Genomic DNA, 23,194 nt, shown 5'->3' on the forward strand with positions numbered 1-23,194 from the left:
ATATATTCCATTTGTGCATTTTAATTTTTTGTCAAGTCAGCCGGCCAGCTGTCGTTTTCTTTTTGCTGACATTACTGCGAATTAGTTATCTCTATAGTTTATCTTTGAAGAATTTTTAAATTTATAAACAATATATGGAATTTGTAAATTGTCAGGTTTCAATTTTAATTAGTTGGCCGAGGATAGGAAATTATTTTTTTGCGATTGTAGATGATAAATTTTCGCCAATTGGAATGAACGATTGAAAAAATGGTAATAGATATTTTGCTATTTTTATCTGGGGTGGAATTAAAATGTGACAACTATATTTGCAGAAATGTTATAAATTATATGAATTTCTACCAATTTTTCAAATATTTAATTCATATTAAAATTGCAAAAAAATGAACAATCAATAAATCCATAAATTTAATTTATATGCTATAAAAAATACAACTATTTTATTTTCATAACTAAATTCTATCTACTACAAAAAAACGACGAAGACCAGAAATTACTATTCGAAACATATAGAATAAATACTGTAGGTTTCTTAAAATATTTAAAATAAAATTAGATTTAAAATGGATATTATGAATTACTATTTTTTTTAATATGTTTGTATTTTTTTAGCTTTCCCTCCCTTTGGGTCTCCAGTTCAAAACCCAGAAAAACTGTTTGGAACCAAGGTTCCATGGGTTCCTGATGACCAAGGAAGATGGAAAGAGGTGCTATGGATTTTCTTTGGTTTTCTACGAAGAAGTACGATATAGGAACATTTGTAATGCCATGCACACCCTACAGGTAATAGATAACTCTATATTTATTCACCAAATCACCCACAACTATCAAACTATTTGTTCAAACTAAATTATGTTTTTGGCAAAATTATTTAAAATTAAATAATACACAGCATTGTCATATGATAAAATACTCTAGAACTACTCGGTATACTTGTAAATCGCATTTGAAAATGAAGATTTTTTTGACTTTATTCATAGCAACAGGTCGACTGCTTACTGGTGCAGAAGTACATTCACTAAATTATCTATAATTATTAAATTATTTGTCGAAACTAAATAATGTTTTTGGCAAAATTGTTTAAATTAAATGATTCACAACATTGTCATATAATAAAAGACTCTAGAACGACTTGTAGTACATATAAATCCTACTTAAAATGAAAATTGTTTTGACTCTGGTGACCAGACCAGTCATCGTAACGGGTCACGACTTCTTACTCGTGCAGAAGTGCATTTAATCACTAAATCATTTATAATTATAAACTATTTGTCGAAACTAAATATTGTTTTTGGCAAAATTGTTTAAAATTAAATAATACACAACATTGTCATATATAAAAGACCCTAGAACGACTTGTAGTACTTGTAAATTGCATTTGAAAATGAAGAATTTTTGGACTCTGTTTTTAGCGACGCATCGACTTCCAACCCGTGCAGAAGTACATTTAATCAGTAAATCATTTATAATTATTAAACTATTTGTCGAAACTAAATAATGTTTTGGCAAAATTGTTTAAATTAAATTATACACAACATTGTCATATAATATAAGACTGTAGAACGACTTGTGTTACTTGTTAATCGCACTTAAAAATGAAGTATTTTTTTGACTCTGTTTAGAGTAACGGGTCGACTTCTTGCTCGTGCAGAAGTATAAATGTACTTCTGCACGAGCAAGAAGTCGACATCAGTAAATAATTTATAATTATTAAACTATTTGTCGAAACTAAATATTGTTTTTGGCAAAATTGTTTAAAATTAAATAATACACAACATTGTCATATAATAAAAGACTCTAGACCGACTTGTAGTACTTGTAAATCGCACTTAAAAATGAAGAATTTTTTTGACTCTGTTCTCAGCGACGGTTCAACTTTTTACTCGTGCAGAAGTACATTTATTCAGTAAATTATGAATAATTATTAAACTATTTGTCAAAACTAAATATTGTTTTTGGCAAAATTGTTTAAAATTAAATAATACACAACATACTATCATATGATAAAAGACTCTAGAACGACTCGGTATACTTGTAATCGCATTTGAAAATAAAGTTTTTTTTTAATCTGGTCATAGCAACGGGTCGACTTGTTAGTTACTCGTGCAGAAGTACATTCAATCACTAAATCATCTGTAATTATTAAAGTATTTGTCGAAACTAAATAATGTTTTTGGCAAAATTGTTTAAAATTAAATAATGCACAACATTGTCATATGATACAAGACTCTAGAACGACTTGTAGTACTTGTAAATCGCATTTGAAAATGAAGAATTTTTTTGACTGTTCTTATAGCGATGCATCGATTTCTTACTCGTGCAGAAGTACATTCACTAAATCATCTATAATTAATAAACTATTTGTCGAAACTAAATAATGTTTTTCGCAAATTTGTTTAAAATTAAATAATACATAATATTGTCATATAATAATAGACTCTAGAACGACTTGTAGTACTTGTAAATCGCATTTGAAAATGAAGAATTTTTTTGACTCTGTTCTTATAGCGACGCATCGACTTCTTACTCGTGCAGAAGTACATTTAATCACTAAATCATTTATAATTATTAAACTATTTGTCTAAACCAAGTAATGTTTTTGGCAAAATTGTTTAAAATTAAATTATACACAACATTGTCATATAATATAAGACTGTAGAACGACTTGTGTTACTTGTTAATCGCACTTAAAAATGAAGTATTTTTTTGACTCTGTTTAGAGTAACGGGTCGACTTCTTGCTCGTGCAGAAGTATAAATGTACTTCTGCACGAGCAAGAAGTCGACATCAGTAAATAATTTATAATTATTAAACTATTTGTCGAAACAAAATAATGTTATTGGCAATATTGTTTAAAATTAAATAATACACAACATTGTCATATGATAAAAGACTCTAGAACGACTCGGTATACTTGTAAATCGTATTTGAAAATAAAGTTTTTTTTGACTCTGGTCTTAGCAACGGGTCGACTTCTTACTCGTGCAGAAGTACATATAATCACTAAATAATTTATAATTATTAAACTATTTGTCTAAACTAAATAATGTTTTTGGCAAAATTGTTTAAAATTGAATAATACACAATATTGTCATATAATAAAAGACTCTAGAACGGCTCGGTATACTTGTAAATCGCGTTTGAAAATGAAGAATTTTTTTGACTCTGTTCTTATAGCGACGCATCGACTTCTTACTCGTGCAGAAGTACATTTAATTACTAAATCATTTATAATTATTAAACTATTTGTCGAAACTAAATAATGTTTTTGGCAAAATTGTTTAAAATTAAATAATTTACAAAATTGTCATATGATACAAGACTCTAGAACGACTTGTATTACTTGTAAAACGCACTTAAAAATGAAGAATTTTTTTGACTCTGGTCAGAGTAACGGTTCGACTTCTTACTCGTGCAGTAGTACATTTAATTACTAAATCATTTATAATTATTAAACCATTTGTCGAAACTAAATAATGTTTTTGGCAAATTTCTTTAAAATTAAATAATTCAGAACATTATCATATAATTGAAATCTCTAGAACAACTAGGTGTACTTATAATCGCAAAAGAAAAGTGACTAATACATTTGATGTTACTAAATTTACTAAATAATTTATAACTTCCAAATTGTTTTGCGGAATGTAAATAAAATTTATTTATTTCTTTTATATAAAATGTCGCTTACACCTAGTTCATTTTTTCTTTTTCAGGCGATGCATCTAACCGAATTATCCAGTGGCCAAGGTATAGTGCGCCCTAAAGGGCCCCACTCAAGATCACTGCCCCGTCATTTGAAATTGATGTCACCACACTCCGGCTCTGCCTTGACTTACTATGATGTTGCCAAAGATAAATTATTCGTTTCCAAAAGCATTGTGATACTTACCCAAGAATGCTACTCTTATGTAGCTGAAATATTCCTCACCAACTTGTACAAGTACGTAGACACTAGGTTTTATACAAAAACCGACATTTCAGAAAACCGGTTTTCGAATTTTAATTTTGCTAAAAAAAACGGTTTTATCCGGTTTTCGAATTTTATATATAAAATAAATTTTTGCTCGAATATTCTGTAATTTATCCGCAAATTTAGTGTGATTTAGAGCAGTATTTGACTGAATTTATTTATTGTTCAATTTTATGGATAGTAAACAAAATTATTTTAAGTTTAATCAGTAGAACTAAGAAATAATAGTTTATCTTGATTGAATAACTTTGAAAATAATTATTCGTTATTCATGCATCATTTTCACATTTAAGAATGAAAATATTTTTATGATAGTGAAAGTAAAGTTTTCGAATAAATAAAAATAATACATTTTTAAATAAAAAACATTCATTAAATTAAAAAAAAAAAATTAGATACATGTTGATACATACTTGTTAATATCAATTTTAGTTTTAAAAACAATTAAGTTAAACTCAGGTACTGCTTGTTCCGAGCAATTTTAATTACTTAATTTTAAAGATTCTAATTGTATTTTTTTGTTTAATAAAATATGATGTCAAAAAACTGAGAACGTCTATCGAATTGTTACTGAAATAGAAAATACGCTCATACTTGCGGCTAAATTATGCATAATTGCTTTTAAAGCCTGATATAATAATTCCAAGCTTTTTGTTCTTTTATTTGTGGCTTCTAGGGTTTAAAACTCTTTTTTTAAGTTTGAGTACTTCTTCTTCAAGAAGAAGTCACACTGATTTAAATTAAAATATACTCTGGTATAAAAATCTAAATTAATATATACAAAACCTTTCTGGGAACGATTGCAGATTGATAAGATATCATATGTTATTGAACCGATATGATTTCAAGAATCAAAACGCTTTCATATATCTTTTATATTTGGCTATATTTGTCATTTTCCATTTATACAGTGAAAACCGCTATAACCGCTAAACTTTATTCACTAAAACCCGGTTTTCGAATTCCATAATTTTCGCCAAAAAAATCGGTTTTTAAAACCGGTTTTTGAAAATCGACAAACCCTTGTAGACATCGACAAACACTTCCATTCTAGCAAAAATAAATTTTAATATTTTTTATAGAAGTCTTCCACGTCAACCTGGTCCAGGTCTATCTCCAGAGGCGTACATATATAATTTGTTGTACGATGCAGCACCACCACATCCTGGAAAATCCGTAAGACTTTTTCTACCGCCTCCAAATCCATCAGGAGCACCTTTGGCTGCTGTTATGCAGAAACCTGGTTTAAACGAGTTACCACCTTTGCATTATCCTTTAAGGACTTTGTTTAAGTTGCTGGGGGTTGAAAATGTTGTTCAGCTGTTCACGTGTTTGTTGCTCGAGAACCAAGTTCTCTTAAGATCCAGTGGTAAGGGATAATTGACATATCGATGCTTTTCTGACGCAACCTCGTATCTCAGAAACTACTACTTTTCAGGAGAGACAAAAAACGTTTTATAACGAATTTTTAAACTGCTGTCAACAATTTTTTTTATAGATTTTAAAAATATTCAATCTTGTTACAATTATTTGAGACAAGTATGATATTACAAACAATTAATCATTATTTTTTCTTCAATTCTTTGAGATACGTGTTTGTCGCACGAAAAAAAAATGTAACATACGTGGTTGCGTCATGCTGTTTTCAAATAAGAGTACATGAATAACTTTTTTCAATTGTTTTATTTTGAGAATCGATCAACTTTTTAAATAATCCTTAATAAAAAAACAAACATTGTTAAACTTGTGGTATATGTTAGTTTATAATTACGACAATTTAGTATCTGGCCATAGTTTAGGAATTTCAATATCTAGGATATTTAGCTCTTTCATGGATTTATAATTTACTACTTTGTGATTATCATTTTTATTGTTACTTTTATTCTTTTTCGTTCTTATTTCTTTATTTAATGATTTTTTATTTGCGGATGACACATTATCTAACTCTAAAAAATACAAAATTTAATTTCATGTGAGAATTTATTGTCGGTAAGAATTGATAATAATTGTTTAATTTTTGTTGCTTACTGTGATATTTGTTCTCAACATAATAAAAATATAACTGGTGGTGCATGGCATCGTGCCTTTAAGCAAATTGGTGGAACTTCCCATTCCGTAATTAAATAGAATCGAGGAATAATAAATGATTTCAAATAGATTATTATAAATACTGTAACTTTTGTTATTCGTATTTGAATGACAAAATATAAGAATAAATTGGACAACGACGTTTATATATGTTTACATAAAACGTAAGTAAAAGTAAAAAAAGAACATATCTCATATTTCTAAGAATTATATAAACTAATTTGCAAATTTAAATTTATTTATTTGAAATATATAAGAGAATTTTAGAATTTTAGCTAGCATTAAAATTATTCGAATCATTTTTCATATTTAAACAAAGAAATAATTGTAAATTAAAAAAAATGGACAAGAAAAAATTCTGCTTTCCTAAACTAATCGATTCTTTATACTGCAAAATATTTTTTGAATCATTCGAATCGGAAGCTTTGAAACGACTGGGCCTGTCTTTTGTCGTGTAAACTAATCACCACGCCATCAATACAAATTGAATGTTTTTAAATAATTCAAATCGGATGTTCTGTTTTCTCAATAGGAAACGATTGTTTTTTGAACGTTTCAAATCGGTTGATCTGTGCTCCCGAAAACGTGGGCAGAAAATTATATCCACACACACACACGCACACAAACACATACATCTATTTTATTAAGGTATGTCAAGATATTCAGAAACCTCTGAAACGTTAAATATGCAAAAAGTTTCATTTTCAATTTTCGGAAAATTACTATAACTTGCGGTAAGTAAATAATAAATATATTTATTAATTATCGTTCATTAAGTTTTAATAACAATTAACTTAATTGAATAATAATTTTTAACTTCCCGTAGGGCAAGTTATAGTAATCGCAAAAAAGTCGAAAATGAAAATTTTTATATATCTTTACGTTTCAGAGGTTTCTGAACATTTTGGCATACCTTAGAAAAAATGGATGTATGTGTGTGTGTGTGTGTGTGTGTGTGTATGTATGTATGTATGTGTGTGTATGTATGTGCGGATACAAATTTTCGTCGACGATTTCGGGAACACGGATCAACCGATTTGAATAATTCAAAAAACATTCGATCCGTATTGATAAGGAGACGTGCTGATTAGTTTTTGGCAAAGGCAGGTCAAGCCGTTCCGAAGATACGGGGCAAAAAGTTCCGAAAACGGTAACTCAGTTTTTAAGAGAACGGAGCGTCCGATTTTAATAATTCAAAAAACGTTTTATTTGTATTGACAAGATGAAGAATCGATACAACTTTCATGAAGGTAGGTCCAGCGGTTTCGGAGATATAGAGGAAAATGTAAAAAAATGAGCCATTTGGCGGTCAAAAATGATCATTAGACATATGCACATCAAATTATCAGACATTTTATAGAGATTTTAACAATAAGTATACATTTTGTTAACATTCCTATCGGTTCCGTACCAATGCTTATGCGTTAGACAGCGACGCGGCGCTTACGCGCTTTATATTTTGTCCCTATGTAGTTAAAGCAGTACGATTGCTTTGAAAAAAAAGTTCAGATCTTCCACAATATGTTAAAATAAAGAAAAAAAAAATTTTTTTCAAAAAAAAAAATTTTTTTTAAAAAAAATTTTTTTTAAAAAATTTTTTTTTTTTTCAAAAAAAACTAATTTTTTGTCCAATTTATAGTTTCTCAAAAATCTTATTTTTTCAAAGTAATTTTTTTTCAAAAATGTTAATCGTTTTAAAAAATAATAATAATTTTTGGTACGGGAAGTTCCAGCAATTTGCCTTAAGGCACGATGCTCTAATTGCCTTAAGACAGAATTCCACTTACAGCTAGTTATTAGAAGGATTGAACTAAACAACATTGCTGACAGCGAAACTTGTTTATATACGCCACCATGTATTCTGAGATACGAGGTTGCGCTTGGCACATTTTTCTGAATTGAGATTCGTGATTGTATTTTTCTCAATAAAAAACGTTCGGTTGATTTTTTTTTACAAAACTTCACAGATCTATGCGTCTATATTTAGTGATTGATTTTCCGATTAAAACTCAAAATCGTCAAAATCGAGTTACGAGGTTGCGTCAGAAAAGCATCGATATGTGTTGGTGATTTGGTTTGGTATTTATGTGTGTTTTAGATTGTCAACGTCTGATGGTAGTCGCAGAATGCATCACAGGTTTACTATTTCCATTCGCCTGGCCTCATGTTTACGTACCTGTTTTACCTGCATCGTTACATCACTTTCTGGATGCACCTGTACCATTTGTAATGGGTAAGTAGGAAAAACAACCAAAATACTAGTTGGTATTTGTATTTTGCCTTGAGGCAAGTTACATGAACTTCCCGATATGTGTAAATAATCGACTTAATCAATAAAATAGAAATTAATTTATGAGTGATTAAAAGTATTCCGAGAGGATTTATCACACATAATTGAAAACGAACGAACACGTTAACTCGGAATTTTGTTTAGAAGTAAATTTTCAAAGATCAACAATTTTTATATTTGAACCAGTTTTCGTAGGACTTTAATGGTTTAGTATGTTCAATAGGACCAAGTACTCTATCGTTATACCAAGTAAATTGTCTAATTTTAATTTTAACAAACGTCAAAACAACTACTCATTTTATCAAATTTTGATGATTTCTTTAAATTAAACTACTTGTCGTAAGGCCGTAATATTTCAGTAAGTTCTATAAGACCATGATATATATCGCTAGAAAAAGTTCCATAAAAATCGGCTTAAATTTTTTATTCAACGGTTCATTACAAGAAAACGGCTCGGTAGATTTTCACCTAAAACTAATCAGTATCATTCCCAAGTAATATCTTAAATGTGGACGAAAAGTTTAACACTTTTTTTCAAATTACAAAGAAACGGCTGGGCAGATCGTTTCACAAAACTGACAAATGATAGTCCTCATTGAGATACATCAAATGGCTTTTAAATTTCTGAAATCGGTTCAGGCGTTTCTGAGAAAACGTCGATGAAAGGTCTAATTTTGACCAAAAAAACGATACCAATTTTTGCAAACTTTGACGAATTTTTAAAGTTAAACCAATTGTCGTAGAGCCGTAATATTTTAGTATGATCTAGAAGACTATGGTATCTACCGTCAAAAAAATAATCATAAAAATCTTCGAAAAATTTTTTTTCAAAACTTTATTACAAGAAAACGGCCCGGCCGATCTTTACCAAAAACTAATCAGCACGATTCCCAATCAATATCTTTCGAACGGTTTTTGAATTTTCAAGATCGATTCAGAACTGCGGGCTAAAACGTGGACGAAAGATTTTTCACTTTTCTGCTATTTATAAAGAAACGGCTTGGTCGATCGTCGCACAAAACTAACAAACAATAGTCCTCGTCGAGATACATAGAATTGCTTTTAAATTTTTGAAATCGGCCCAGCCGCTTTCGAGAAAACGTCGATTTACGGCAACAAATCTGTTCACACACACACACACACACACACACACACACATACTTTTTCCAAATTTGGTCTCATTCGATTCAGAATGGCTTGAAACGTCGAGAAAACATAAAATTAGCGAGTCGGATTTATTGATGAAAACATAAACTTCTCCTTCGGGAAGTTAACTATCACAATTTTTACTATGTCTTTTCCCCCAGGTTTGCATGCAGAAGCTGATTCTATACTGAAAATTGGTTCAGAAGCTGCCTTGTGTTTCGTAGATATAGACAAACCTTTACTCCAACTTCCTGAAGAAATTCCAGTGTTTCCACACAGAACGCGTTTATCCAGGAACTCCAAGCTGTCTTGGATAAACACCAGGTTGTTTGCCATCAGGATGAGGTTGTCACTAATCAGCAAACTGTTGTTCAGAACCAGTTTGCTGGTGGTAATGCTAAAGTTGATGTTATGACTGCCAGTTGTACTTTACCGTCAGGTGAGAATAAATTTAGATTTTGGTTGGTTGTGGTTTATATTGAAAAGTTTTGTTGGTTCAGGTATGCATTTAAGGCGTAAACATTCTCTGCACGATGTTCTGGATTGGGACAGACCCAATTCACCAGATGTCGAGAACCAGAAACCTCCAAAACATGATGGTAAATTTGGACCGAGGTCTGAAGCTTTGCAGAGGGTTAGACGAACAGGTAAAAGAACTGAAATTACATTTGGAAAACAGGTATCACTCACTTATTTTTTCAGGTGATGTAGATTGTGCAGTTCCTCCGTCATCACCAAAAGGACCTCTACCACCGATGGAACAATATTGCGAGGACATGAGATTGAATAATGCTATACGGGAAATATTTCTGAACAGATTTGTACAAATGTTTGCAGCTTACGAGCACTTTGTGATATATCCTCAAAATACTGAGGTAAGGATAATAGACTCACTTTTTATTTTCCCGTAGGGTGAGAAAATGAAAATTTTCACATTTCTCGACGTTTTGAAGGTTTCTGAACGTTTTGGCATACCTCAGAAAAAATTGATGTGTGTGTGTATGTGTGTGTGCGTGTATTTTGAATGTCCGCATTTTTCCGTCTACGTTTTCGGGCGCACGGATCAATGGTTCAAAAAATATTAGATCCCTATTGATAGGGAGATGTGCTGATTAGTTTTTGGCAAAGGCAGGTCCAGCCGTTACGGAGATACGGAGCAAAGATTGCAGAAAATACAAAGCGAGTTTTTGAGAGAACGGAGTATCGGATTTGAATGATCTAAAAAACATTCAATTTGTAATGTTTGGGAGAAGAGGTGATTAATTTTTAGCAAAGACAGGTCCCGCCATTTCGGAGATACCGAGCTAAATGTGCAAAAAATGACCGTTTTTGAGTGGATTAAGCGTCCGATTTGAATGATCTAAAAAACTTTCTGCTTGTATTGACAAAACAATTGCTTTTGAGGATAAAAAATTATTACATCTTTTTTTTATCTTTCATAAAATATTTTTGTAATTTTGGATTAAAAATTCAAAAAATGACCCAGGCTAAGCACAGTCTAAGCGCCACTTTGGTACACATGTTTACCCAAGTGCGTTTACACTGTTCATGTAATGAAGCAGAAAATGTCGCACAGAATTATTTGCAAATGCGTTTAGACTGTGACTATACGGCAGCACTTTTTCAATTTTGTGTAAATTAGGCAACTATTTTTTTTTTTTTTTTTTTTAATTGAATTCGAAATGAAATGACGATTGTTGATATTCTGAAGATAAATTGATTTATGATTTACATTTGATTTGCTCAGATATTGTAATGGTTACAGTATTTGTAATAATATATTTGAAAACGTTTGAAATTTCTCGTATATTTTATTACGGTACGGGATGTTCCAGCATTTGCCTTAAGGCAGGATGCCATACACCACTAGTTATACTTGCAATTATTTATTTAATTATTTGTAGGAACAAGGATCTCCAAACTCATCCCTGCACAGTTTCGACAAAGCATCATTCTTATCAGACCAGCCTTTACTACACAGACAATTCTTATCGAGGTTTTTGGAAAGTCAAATGTTTGCTTCTCTGATCGATCACAAAGCCCAACCTTCATCAGATCACCCACATCCTAGTCTGGGAGTCTTCGAACACAGACTGAACCTCTTAAAGTACGTCTACACACATACAGCAAAGTCTTTTTATTACCAAATATCTACAACATATGTCTTTCTCTAGGAAACGTTACGGTGGAGACAGTCTGTCCAGGAGTCCCAATTACGAGCCTTGTACTTGTTCAAGGGAGTCCCAAAGGGCACTCGATAGAAGGTTGGCAAGTGCTGATTTTGAGGCACCACCTCCGAGGGAATTGCTACCAAATAGACCAGCTTATTTTAGGTCTTTTCCTTTGCTGGACAAAAGTGTGCTCAACCAGGACAGGCCTAGGTAAAGAGGATAAGTTTTTATATGTTGTGGATTTTTTTATTGAATAGTTTCAACCAAGGGGATAATAGATTTTGTGGAAACGTTATTTTTTTAATATTTAACACCCTTTTTTATTGCATTTTTAACTTCTGGTTGAAATTATCTTTTATCAGTCCACACATATATCAGTATTGATTTTTAGAATTAATAAATGTTGTGTTATCGTCTACTATATGTTGTACATGAAAAATTAAATTAATAATTTGATATTAATTAAAAACAAATTTAATTTAATTGTCATGTCTTTTGTATTGGCTTTATTGTATCATTTTGGCTTTTGTACTCGTGTATTGTTGTCTTGTCTTGCCAACAAAATTATATAATATATAACAGATGCTAATAATAATTTAAAATATTTAATATAGAAGGAATGAAAATTATTAATATATCTATTGTTAGATGTTAGTAGGAATTTATGCAGTATTTAAATAGAAGAAATTGAATTTCACATTATTGACAGTATTGGAAATACAATAAGTATTATAACTATCAAGGAAATTAGAGATGAAATTAGCAAAAATAAAGTATTCGGTTTGCATCATTCCAAATAGAATTATCCTTAGGTGGTGTGTACGATGTCACAAAAATTTTATTTAGGTAGTACAAAAAAATTAATAGTATTCTTTAATTATATACTTCTCATAATTAGTGCAATTGTAGATTAAAAAAAGTGTTATGATAATATAAAACATAATATCTTCTCTTAAGGAAATTTACTCGAGTTTTAGAAAATTAGCAAATACTCTTCTCTCTACTAAAATATAATAAATGACCAGTTTATTTTGTTACTAAGTAATAAAGTATTTTTTATATTTATTTTTATACGTTTTATATATTTTTATTAATTATTGATTTTTTATAAAAGACTTTTAGATGGTGCTGAAAAAAATGACTAAAATTGTGTAAAATTTGGCATGATTACATATAATAATATTTATATTGCAAATAAATTATTATAATTAATAAATAATAATTATTATATGTTATGCTCAATGTGCAATTTGTATTAATATATTTTAAATATTTATATTTTATGCTTGATTGTTAATTAATCGAATAGTTTGTTATAAATAAATTTATGTGCTGAATTGAATTAAAAAGGGTTTTAATTATCACCTTTTCACAACACTCTATCTTTGCATCTTTCATATTTTTGTTAATTTCTTTTTCTAAAAGTACTAACAAGTAATGAAAATGTAGAATATTAAAATCCTTTTTAAATCATTGGTTAACAATTTAATTATTTTATTTTATAACACAAAAAATCAGATACATAATATTGGTGTAAAATTATGTCAATGCATGTTTGATATTGTAATTTTATATTTTTTATCATGCAAATTTATTTGATTTTTTAATTCATAACAACCACAATTTTTTGGAGGATATTTTAAACGAAATTTATTAGTTTACATACACATATACAAAAAATGTTATACAATAGTCAATTTATTTCAATTATTTTGTTTGAATAGTTCAAAATTTATAAAACTATTAATTTTAATATTCGTTATCGTATACTAAGTTGTAGTAGGTATTTTTTATCACATTTTTTTAATTTTAAATATTTTTTCTCGTACATCATTAATTTTAATCAAATAGTTCAAGATCTATAAGCGATATATAATTAAATGCATTAGATTTATTTTCCATTTTCGATTGCGATTTTTAAGTATGCCGAGTTGCTGTAGGGTGTTAAGATGCTAGTAAATATTGTAAATAAATATAAAACTAAATATTTCATTCTTATAAAAAAAACCGTTTAAAAGTTACAAGAGATATAATAAATAAATGCACTTCCAATAGAAGACGTCAATACGTAAGCAGGGTTCTCAGATACATATATCTGTTTCAAACCCAATTTTAAGGTATACCAAGTTGTTGTATGGCTTTATGGTGTTAGTAAATATTATAGATAATTCAATTTTGTACAAATTTGCCAAATATTTTATTTACTTAAAACAAACCGTTTAAAAGTTACAAGATATTTCATAAACAAACGCACTTACAATAAGTAAGTGATCAATTCATAACTCAATTAGTACGGGAGCTCATGTAAAAATTTATTATACCGAGTTGTTGTATTCAAAATGTATTTATTATTTATCAATTTATTTATATATACAAAATATTTATATTATATATACAAAAATTTTATTTTTTGACAGGAATTCCAATAGTCTCAGAAGGATCAAACAAAGTCACAAAAATCAGGGAATAAGGGAACCCCCGGACGGAAACGAGGATAGTGGTAGTAAATTGTCACTTCCACCTAGTGAATTAAATCCTGCAATCCTTGCTCAGGCTAATTGGACATTTGTTGAAAAACTACTAAAGGTAATAAAAAAAATATAGAAAACCTGATAAATCCTTCCTTTTTTCAGTTCTTGTAATTTTTCTAAGATCTTGCAGAAGACACTCTTAACCATCATACTAAGTAGTCATTCCTTAGAGTTCATGTCTGTGATCCATACTTGAAATTTAGCATTTTATTATAATATTTATTACTCAACATTTTTATAATATTTTCTTATATTTATTATATTTAATGCTTTACATATTTATGTACATTTAGTTTTATTTTGTATTGATTTTTTATTGATTAAAAATTGTAAGTAAATCGGTTCAGTGGAAGTTGAGAAATCGAAATTAACATATAGAAAAAAACAGTTTGGAGAAAAACGCGTTTCAAGACTTTCATGGTTGAAAAAATGTTATGTTGGCTTCATGGATTTCTGGTTCTGATTTTTATTATTATCTATTTCTGGTTCTTGTCCTTTAGGATTGTAAAAGTAGGACGAAAAGGATGCTCTTAGAGAAATTAGGACCAGAAGCAGGAACTTTGGGTCTAAGCAATGGAGGTCTCGGAGGCGTCGAAGAAAGCACCCTTGTTTCATCCCTTTGTGACCTTCTGGAAAGGATTTGGTCACACGGATTGCAGGTAAATAATTAACCAGTAGTGATGTACTTAAGATAAAAAAGCACAATTTTTAACTAATTTTGTGTATATTTATTTTAGGACAAAAAGGGCAAATCTGCCCTCTGGGTGCACCTTACAAGTTACCAAGAATTGCAAAAGGGTGATGATCTCAAATCTACTGACCCGAATTTTTTAACACCTGGTAAGTTGCAGATTTAATTTAAACTAAAAATTTTTTATAACAAATTATTGTAAAAATTTAGTATGTTATTTTAATATTACAATATTTCACGCTGCTTAAATAGGATTGTCTTGGTGTGTTTTGAAAAAGAGATTGGATTGTAAGTATCAGATATAATAATTAGATTATAATTTTAAATTTTATTAGCTCACCATGTGCATTTAAAAAATACATCAGAAAAACATTAACTAGTGGTGTATGGCATCGTACCTTAAGACAAATTGCTGGACCTTCCCGTACCGTAATGAAATAATCGAGAAATTTTAAACGTTTTCAAATATATTATTACAAATACTGTAACTTTCATTATTTTTGCTATCTTGTTATATCTGATTGTGAGCAAATCAAATGTAAATCATAAATCAATTTATCTCCAGAACATAAACAATCGTCAATTCATTTTGAATTCAATTTCAAAAAAATAGTTGCCTAATTAATTTACGCAAAATTGAAAAAGTGCTCCCGTATGGTCACAGTCTAAACGCATTTGCAAATAATTCTGTGCGACATTTTCACTTATAATGTGCTTAGCTTGGCAGCATTTTCACATTTTTCAATAGTTTTCACAAAATTGGGTAAACATTTGTACCAGAGTGGCGCTTAGACTGTGCTTAGCCTGCGTCATTTTTTGTATTTTTAATCCAAAATTACAAAAATATTTTATGGAAAATAAAAAAAGATGTAATAATTTTTTATCCCCAAAAACAATTGTTTTGTCAATACAAGCAGAAAGTTTTTTAGATCATTCAAATCGGACGCTTAGTTCACTCAAAAACTGCCAATTTTTGCACATTTAGCTCTGTATCTTCGAAATGGCGGGACCTGTCTTTGCCAAAATCTAATAACCACGTCTTCCAATCATTACAAATTGAATGTTTTTTAGATCATTCAAATCCGATACTCCGTTCTCTCAATTATTTATTTATTAATAAATTTCAGATTTATCCACGATGACCATCGAAGACGCCTCGACGAGTACAAAAGACAGTCCTAGGGACGAAACCAAAAATTTAACAGAAAAACAACTAAAACCTTTACCAGAATCTCTAATATTCGATATAAGGTACATAATATAATAACAAACGAAAATATATTTAAAAATATTATAAATATTTTATTTTTAGGAATATCCAAGCAATGACAGACATAAAGACCCACATAGGTTACGCAAGAGCATGGGTCAGATTATCCTTAGAAAAAAAGTTGTTGTCGAGACATCTGAGGACTCTATTATCCCAAGGATTGCTCCTAAAAACTCTATACAGGCGTTGTGCTTTTTTGAGATGCGAAGACGAACGGGAACAGTTTTTGTACCATTTGCTGACTCTAAACGCTGTGGATTATTTTTGTTTTACCAATACGTACCCCACAACGAGTAAGTGGAAAGGATGGATATGAAATTAAGCTTTGATTAAATTTATTAAAGGACATATCTATTTTTTTTTGTTCCAGCTTTACCTTATCGTGTGATAATTTTCCCTTCGAGGAAATCAAGTGCAGCGAGCAGCACCACTGCCAATTGTTACATTGTGATCTCGGGGACAATTTCTGAAACCCAACACATACCCATACCTAAAGGCTCTCTAGAATTCGTATTTAATGTAAGAGAAAACAAATCATATACACATTTTTACATGTTTTTTATATATGAATGATATCGATTTATTTTTTTAGCATAAAAATCTGGGAATTTTGACGACTTTGAGGATAGGTCATGATAGCACAGGTTTATCGGCCAATTGGAAAGTTGAGAATGTTCTTGTACGAAACGAAGTTACTGGACATTCTTATAAGTAAGTTGGCATAGAAAATATTTCACTAATAATTTTAATTCTACTTCTGGGTGGTTTTTGAATATTAGTAACTTTGAAGGTTTTTTTGACAAAAAATCAGTCAGTCACTTGGACAAGGTTTAATATTTGGCATAGAAAAGTCCGAAATAGAATTTTATATCTGAGAAAGTCTTTGGACCAACAATTCAATATTCATAAAACATTCTACATGCATACATTTTTATACGCACTACTAAAAAAATATCTTCTTAAATTTTATCTAGATTTTAACTTGATTCCGAATCAGATTACTTAACTTCTCTAGTTATGTAACTAGAAGTTCCAACTTCATTCAAGGTTTATAATACATATTTATAACACACATAATACATATAATACATAGATTTTTTTATTCTTACTCTAATCCGACTTTGTTTTAACTTGATTCTAATATAAGTCAATTCTAACAAGCTTCTGCTTTAATTATAACTAAAATATTTCTAGTAATTTTCTAATTCTTATCAGATTTCAACGACATTCTTAAATATAACTAAGATTTTAATAAAACATTACTAAGAATATTGCAATTGCAATTTGAATTTGACTTGGTTCTAATTAAATATCTAATTTAATTCGACTTGGTTCTAACTTAATATTTACTAAAATGTCATGAGTTAGAAGAAAGTGATTAGATTGAAACTGGATTATTGGCAGAATCTAGTTAGAAATGTAATTGGATTCTAAGTTTTAATTTTACCAGATCCTAATACGATTCTTACTAGATTCTATTTGTGACATTTAGAGTTAAATTTTAAATCATTAGTGAGATCTCACCATATACTAATGAGATTTTAACACAATTCTAAGTTGTACTCACCCAATTTAAATCGGGTTCATACCAAATTCCTATTGGAATCCGATCGGATTCTAACTAGGTGCTGACATAATTACAAATAAAATTTCTAAAAATTTTCTGACATCTATGACTTGATTCGAACTAGACTCAAATTTCATTCTTGATTTTCACTTGAGTATAACTAAAATCTTACTAAAATATGATTAAATTATTATTCTAATTAGATTTCTAATTAGGGGGCGTCTATTAATCACGTGAGACTTTTAGGGGGAGGGCGGTTTGACAAAAAATGAGGAATCAGTAAGATATCATATCAGTATATATTTTTTACTCATATTTTCAAAAGAAAATGCGATTTTTTCGTTAATTCGAAAAATTTGTTCGAAACATTTTACGTAACTAAAAATACACATGATGTTTGGTGGGGGAGGGGGATGGGTTAATTTTGCATATCACAACATATCACCAAGGAGGAAGGGGATGTCCAAAAAAAAAACCCTAAAAAACGATCACGTGATTAATGGATGTCCCCTTAACTCTAATTTGATTCCAATTTGACTACTCAAACAGGCGATAAATATATATACAAGATTCTGAATTTGATGTTGACATATGTATTAACAAAGTCTAGTAATCAGGCATAACATCAATAAAAAACATTAATTTCTTTCAAAAATCTATTTTAAATCCATACGTTTCGGCTGTAATCCTAGCCTTCATGCAGTGGAAACTAAAAATAAAATTAAAAACTAAAACAATTGAATTGGATTGAAAATAAAAAATAAAATAGTAAATAGTACTTACAATTAGTCTTAATTAATCTTATTGTTATTTTAATTAATTAGTTAATTAATCTTAATTAATCTTATTGTTAAATTTTAAAATTTTAATAATCCATGGTATCAGGATATGGTAATGCACTACACTATGTATTATAAATATTAAACTTGTAATTACACAATATTTCCACAAAATACTAATTTAAAAAATCACAATTGGATAGTGTGTTGTTCGTAGACTGGTTGAAGATATAATGGAGAAAGGACTTTTTAAAAAATATTTTTTACCAAGATTCTACAACATTTTTACCAAGAAGTCATCACTTATATATTTATATTTGAATTTATTTATTTAACTAACTTTGTGTATATATATATTGAATAACTAAATCCCAGTTTTAGTTTTATAAAAATTCTAGTTTTAGTAGATGCAGATAGATTAATTATTTATTAGTTTTTAAGAACTTTCTTCCAAAATTTAGTCACTATTTGCCCGAGATTTTTTTTTAAATATTACGTGAATGGTGCAAAATATTTTGTTATGTAAAATTGAGAGTAGTTGAAAATATTTGTAAGTAATTAATTTGTAGATATATTTTCAAAGGTGTTCCTAAAATTTATTTCAAAGTTATTATTCTTCACAAAAAAATGTTTCTAGAGTTTTTTTGAGATTTTTTACCAGTTACAATACTTGACTATAACTAATTCATATTGAAATATTTAACATATTTATAAATTGCTAGAATCTTGCTCTAATCTTACTAAATTTTGGAAATTATACCAAACTTTTAATTACTTCTATTATTATTTTTTCCCCAGATTTCCCTGTGGTCGTTGGCTAGGACGAGGCATAGACGACGGTTCTACCGAACGACTCCTGGTAGGAACCCTGGTGCCTTCGACGGTGCCATCTAAGGACCTAGTGGTCGCCTGCAGCACGCCTCCGAGGTCAAGGTCACCTTGTGCAGCAGGAGGAAGCACCGTCTTGAAACCGTCCGACATTCAAACCATGATAAGTAAGGAGATAGAGGAAATATTTATATTACTCTAAATATATTATGACACTTCATCTAGACATTTTAAGAGATTTTTGGATTGACAGGTTTTTTATAGTTTCGTTTTACTTTTAGGTGATTGCGTTAATGTTTTAGTAAAATGGCACTACAAACCCAGTAGACACAGAGATGTTAGTACTTTAACAACTCTCTTGTGTGGAGAAAACGGTCTGGTCAAATCTTTGCAGCAGGCGTTCCTGTTCGGTTTTCGTTCGTCCAGGCTTTTTGGACGCAACTTGTATTTATGGGATTATTTTGGTGAGTACCAAATGTATATAATAAAACTAGATGACCCGACAGACGTTGTCCTGTACCCATGTCTACAATTTTTTAATATAATATACTAATATTTACCGTTTACCTAAAAATAATAATTATTGTTTTTTTTAAATTACTCTTAACGCCAAAATGCATATACATTTATAATAGGAGCGATGTTAAATGTAGAACTGCTTTAAATAAAATGATGAGTCTCAATTCCCACACTGTAATATTGGAAATTGAAGTTTACTAAACGGTATAACATAACCATAACCATAACCTAATACTGGTACTTAAAGTTGGATTAAATTGATTTAATTTTTTGTTATTTAAGATATCCAAAATTGCATCTTAAACTTTTCCTAATCATAATCGTAATCCCAATTGTATGTATCCATCTTTACTTTTCTATTTGTTGTTATAAAGTGAAATTTTTACGAATTTTAAAAATATTGTGGAAAGATTAGTAAAAGATGTAAAGAAATTATATATTGAAAAAAAAGTATACTGAAAATTTAATATCCGAATCCCCCTAAGGCGTGCGCTCGTATTTTTCGCATGCATCGCATTAAAGGTAGGACCGGCCCTGATTAATGCTTAATTTCATATTTTAAGTGAATTAATTTGTCATATCCTGTTCATGTGTGTATCATTCAATCTGCCATACATATACTGTATTTTATATTATTTTATTTTCTGACATATCTCAGCTGCTTTTTGGCAATTATAATGTAGACATTTCATTTTTCTTATTCATAATCATAAATTTATTACACATATTCTAATAATGCCTAGGTTCATAAGTAAATTGAAATTTTTGGCAGATGATAGTTGTCATTTGTTTTTAATGCAAACAATGACATGTCGTTTTTGCAATTTTTGCTATTTATTTCTACAATATTGCACGTACATCCCAGTATTTTATGATCTCATACATCCTTAGAAAATGTCCTTAACAAACTTCAGAAAGATTTATCAAAATCCTAATAATCGTTTAGAAGAAGTGTACAGCGAGTGCTTGTAATTTAATATGAACTTTTTATAATAGCAATAAAGCTCAAATTTATTCTACGTTTTAGTTTGATAACGTTTGTATGAGAATAAGAAAGGCGCTGTTTTTAGGGGTTTCCCGGCAATTATTCGATTTTTTCTCGCCGTAAGAACCATCCTTGGACTTCAACGAACATTTTAAAAAAAGAATTGACCAAATTGGTCCAGGCGTTGTTGAGTTATGTGCTTACCAACACATTTTGCGATTCATTTTTATATATAAGATTTAGAACAATGTTAAAATGTGTTTTTCTATTTTTTAGTTCGTGTTAAAGAAGAATTCGAAGCGAACCTAGTCGAAGATTCTTTGGCGGCAGTTCGTGGTTCGGCGACTCCTCAGAACCAACAAGAAGTGGCGGCCGTTTGGAGGTGCTACTGCCATTTGGTGGACGAGATACAAAACGCATCACATTGTCATTCTTTGGGCAAAGATGGGAAATTCCAGCTTTTTATTTGTCTCAGCTTGAGGTAAAAAAATATACAAGAGTAAAATTATTACCAGGTTAATAATAATTATTTTTTTGTTTTAGGGAGCATTTACTCCACAGAATGTTGCAACCGATGGCTGCAACCAAATTAACAGCAGAAATGTACGAAGAGCAGTCTTTCCTACGTCGAAGAGGCCTTCTAACATTTTTGAGACAAATTTTGGAGCCTTTAGACGAGTTTCATATTGTTTTGGAAAACTCTATAACCCAAGGTATACCTTCACATTGTTAAAAAATAAAATATTATTTATTTCAACCAATTATCGACGCGATAATTTATTATTATTGTCGTTGATAGTTTTAGTGTTAAGTAGATATTTTTTTAGTAGTTTTTTAGTAGAATGTTGGTCCGAAGACATAATTTTCTCAGATATTAAATTCTATTTCGGACTTTTCTATGCCAAATATTAAATTCATACCTCGTCCAAATATATGACTGATTTTTTGTGAAAAAACCTTCAACATTACTAATATTTGAAAACCACCCAGACGTAGAATTAAAATTTAGTGAAATATTTGGGGATTAAAATAAAAATCAGGAGAAAGCACTTTTTAAACAAAATTTCGTTTGTAAAAAAAAACCATCGAAGTTATTAATTGTACATATATATTTGTTTTAATTATGAAAAATTAAACAATAATAATTTAAGTTTATATTATTAAAAATGTATCAGTGTATCTTCAATAATTTTACCAATTTTTAATATTTTTTTATGAATCTGTGCTTCCTCCTGGTTAGATTTTTAGAAATATTAGATTTTACTGAACTGTTTTATTGAATCTAATACTAAACTAATATATACTATATAGTAACTCAGGTAATGTCGTAAAAAATACATAATCAAATACGACTATTTATGATCATTTGAAATTACTAAATTTATACAAAAAAATAACGAATGCCATTGTGAAAGTTACCATTTTTGTTAATACGTTAAATATTTATTTTGATCGTTAAATTGTAGAAGAATATATATATATATACATATATATATATATATATATATATATATATTATATAAATAACCAATTAATATTACCTGGATTGAGTTTTTTATGAAATTTTTTTCAATGTATATAATTTGTGCACGGAGAGTTTAAACACACAAAATCGTTTATAAAAGTTGTTGTTTATGCGGTTCTACATTTAAATATTCACATAAACGAATTATTTATTAAGTAAAGATCAATTTTTGAAATGTTTTCAAAAATAAATAACGAACTGTCAAAGTTTGTTAAGGTTAAATTTTGAATGTAAATATAATTTATGCACAAGTATTTTTAACATATAGGATTTTGCCAACCATACGATTCTTTAAGTTATTTTAAGTTAAAATATTTCCTTATATAAGTTATTTATTAATTAAATATCACTTTTTAAAATATTTTTCATAAATTAATAACGAACCGTCAACTGTCAAAGTTTGCGGTCGCTGAAACTGAATTGAAGTTTGCAACGTTTAACGGACGTTATTTTTTTGATTTTCGAATCACAAATGTTGCAAAAGAATTGTTTTTAAATTTTATTTTACTATTTGCATAAATAAGTTAATATGTGATAAATATTTGTTTTTATAAGATTATTTTTAAATTAATAACGAAATGTCAAAGTTCGCGGTTGGTTGTAACACTGCGAAGCGCGCGTTGTTCATGGTTGTTGAACTGTCATTCGTTTTACGTTGAAATACAAAAAGTACTGTTTTTATATATTTATTTATATATTTCTTGGCTTTAAAAGTTTGAAAATACGCTAACAAACTATTTGTTCAAAAATTTAAATCGCTATAATTTTCTGTGGTGTTTGTGCAAAAAATATATGAACCACTAAATATTCGTCGAATCGACTTTCGTGATACAA

The 23,194-nt window shown here is 29.3% G+C and overlaps 1 protein-coding gene across 1 annotated transcript in view; it reads left to right on the forward strand.

Annotated features, from left to right (window-relative positions):
- LOC113372837 (DENN domain-containing protein 5B-like) overlaps positions 1–21,568 on the forward strand; it is a 24,143-nt gene extending 2,575 nt beyond the window's left edge. Inside the window, 21 exon segments of the mRNA XM_026613172.1 lie at positions 613–783; positions 3,714–3,940; positions 5,053–5,339; positions 8,157–8,291; positions 9,656–9,775; positions 9,778–9,933; positions 9,995–10,141; positions 10,197–10,369; positions 11,399–11,601; positions 11,669–11,875; positions 14,083–14,251; positions 14,697–14,855; positions 14,934–15,036; positions 16,015–16,138; positions 16,200–16,450; positions 16,528–16,676; positions 16,750–16,868; positions 19,302–19,498; positions 19,613–19,795; positions 21,112–21,316; positions 21,379–21,568. Coding sequence (XP_026468957.1) covers positions 613–783; positions 3,714–3,940; positions 5,053–5,339; positions 8,157–8,291; positions 9,656–9,775; positions 9,778–9,933; positions 9,995–10,141; positions 10,197–10,369; positions 11,399–11,601; positions 11,669–11,875; positions 14,083–14,251; positions 14,697–14,855; positions 14,934–15,036; positions 16,015–16,138; positions 16,200–16,450; positions 16,528–16,676; positions 16,750–16,868; positions 19,302–19,498; positions 19,613–19,795; positions 21,112–21,316; positions 21,379–21,568 — 3,675 coding nt within the window.
- Positions 21,569–23,194: the final 1,626 nt, after the last annotated feature.

The sequence above is a fragment of the Ctenocephalides felis genome, unplaced genomic scaffold (assembly GCF_003426905.1).
Source record: "Ctenocephalides felis isolate EL2017-DRISC unplaced genomic scaffold, ASM342690v1 CF-g0.4_SCAFFOLD_01604, whole genome shotgun sequence".
NCBI lineage: Eukaryota > Metazoa > Arthropoda > Insecta > Siphonaptera > Pulicidae > Ctenocephalides > Ctenocephalides felis.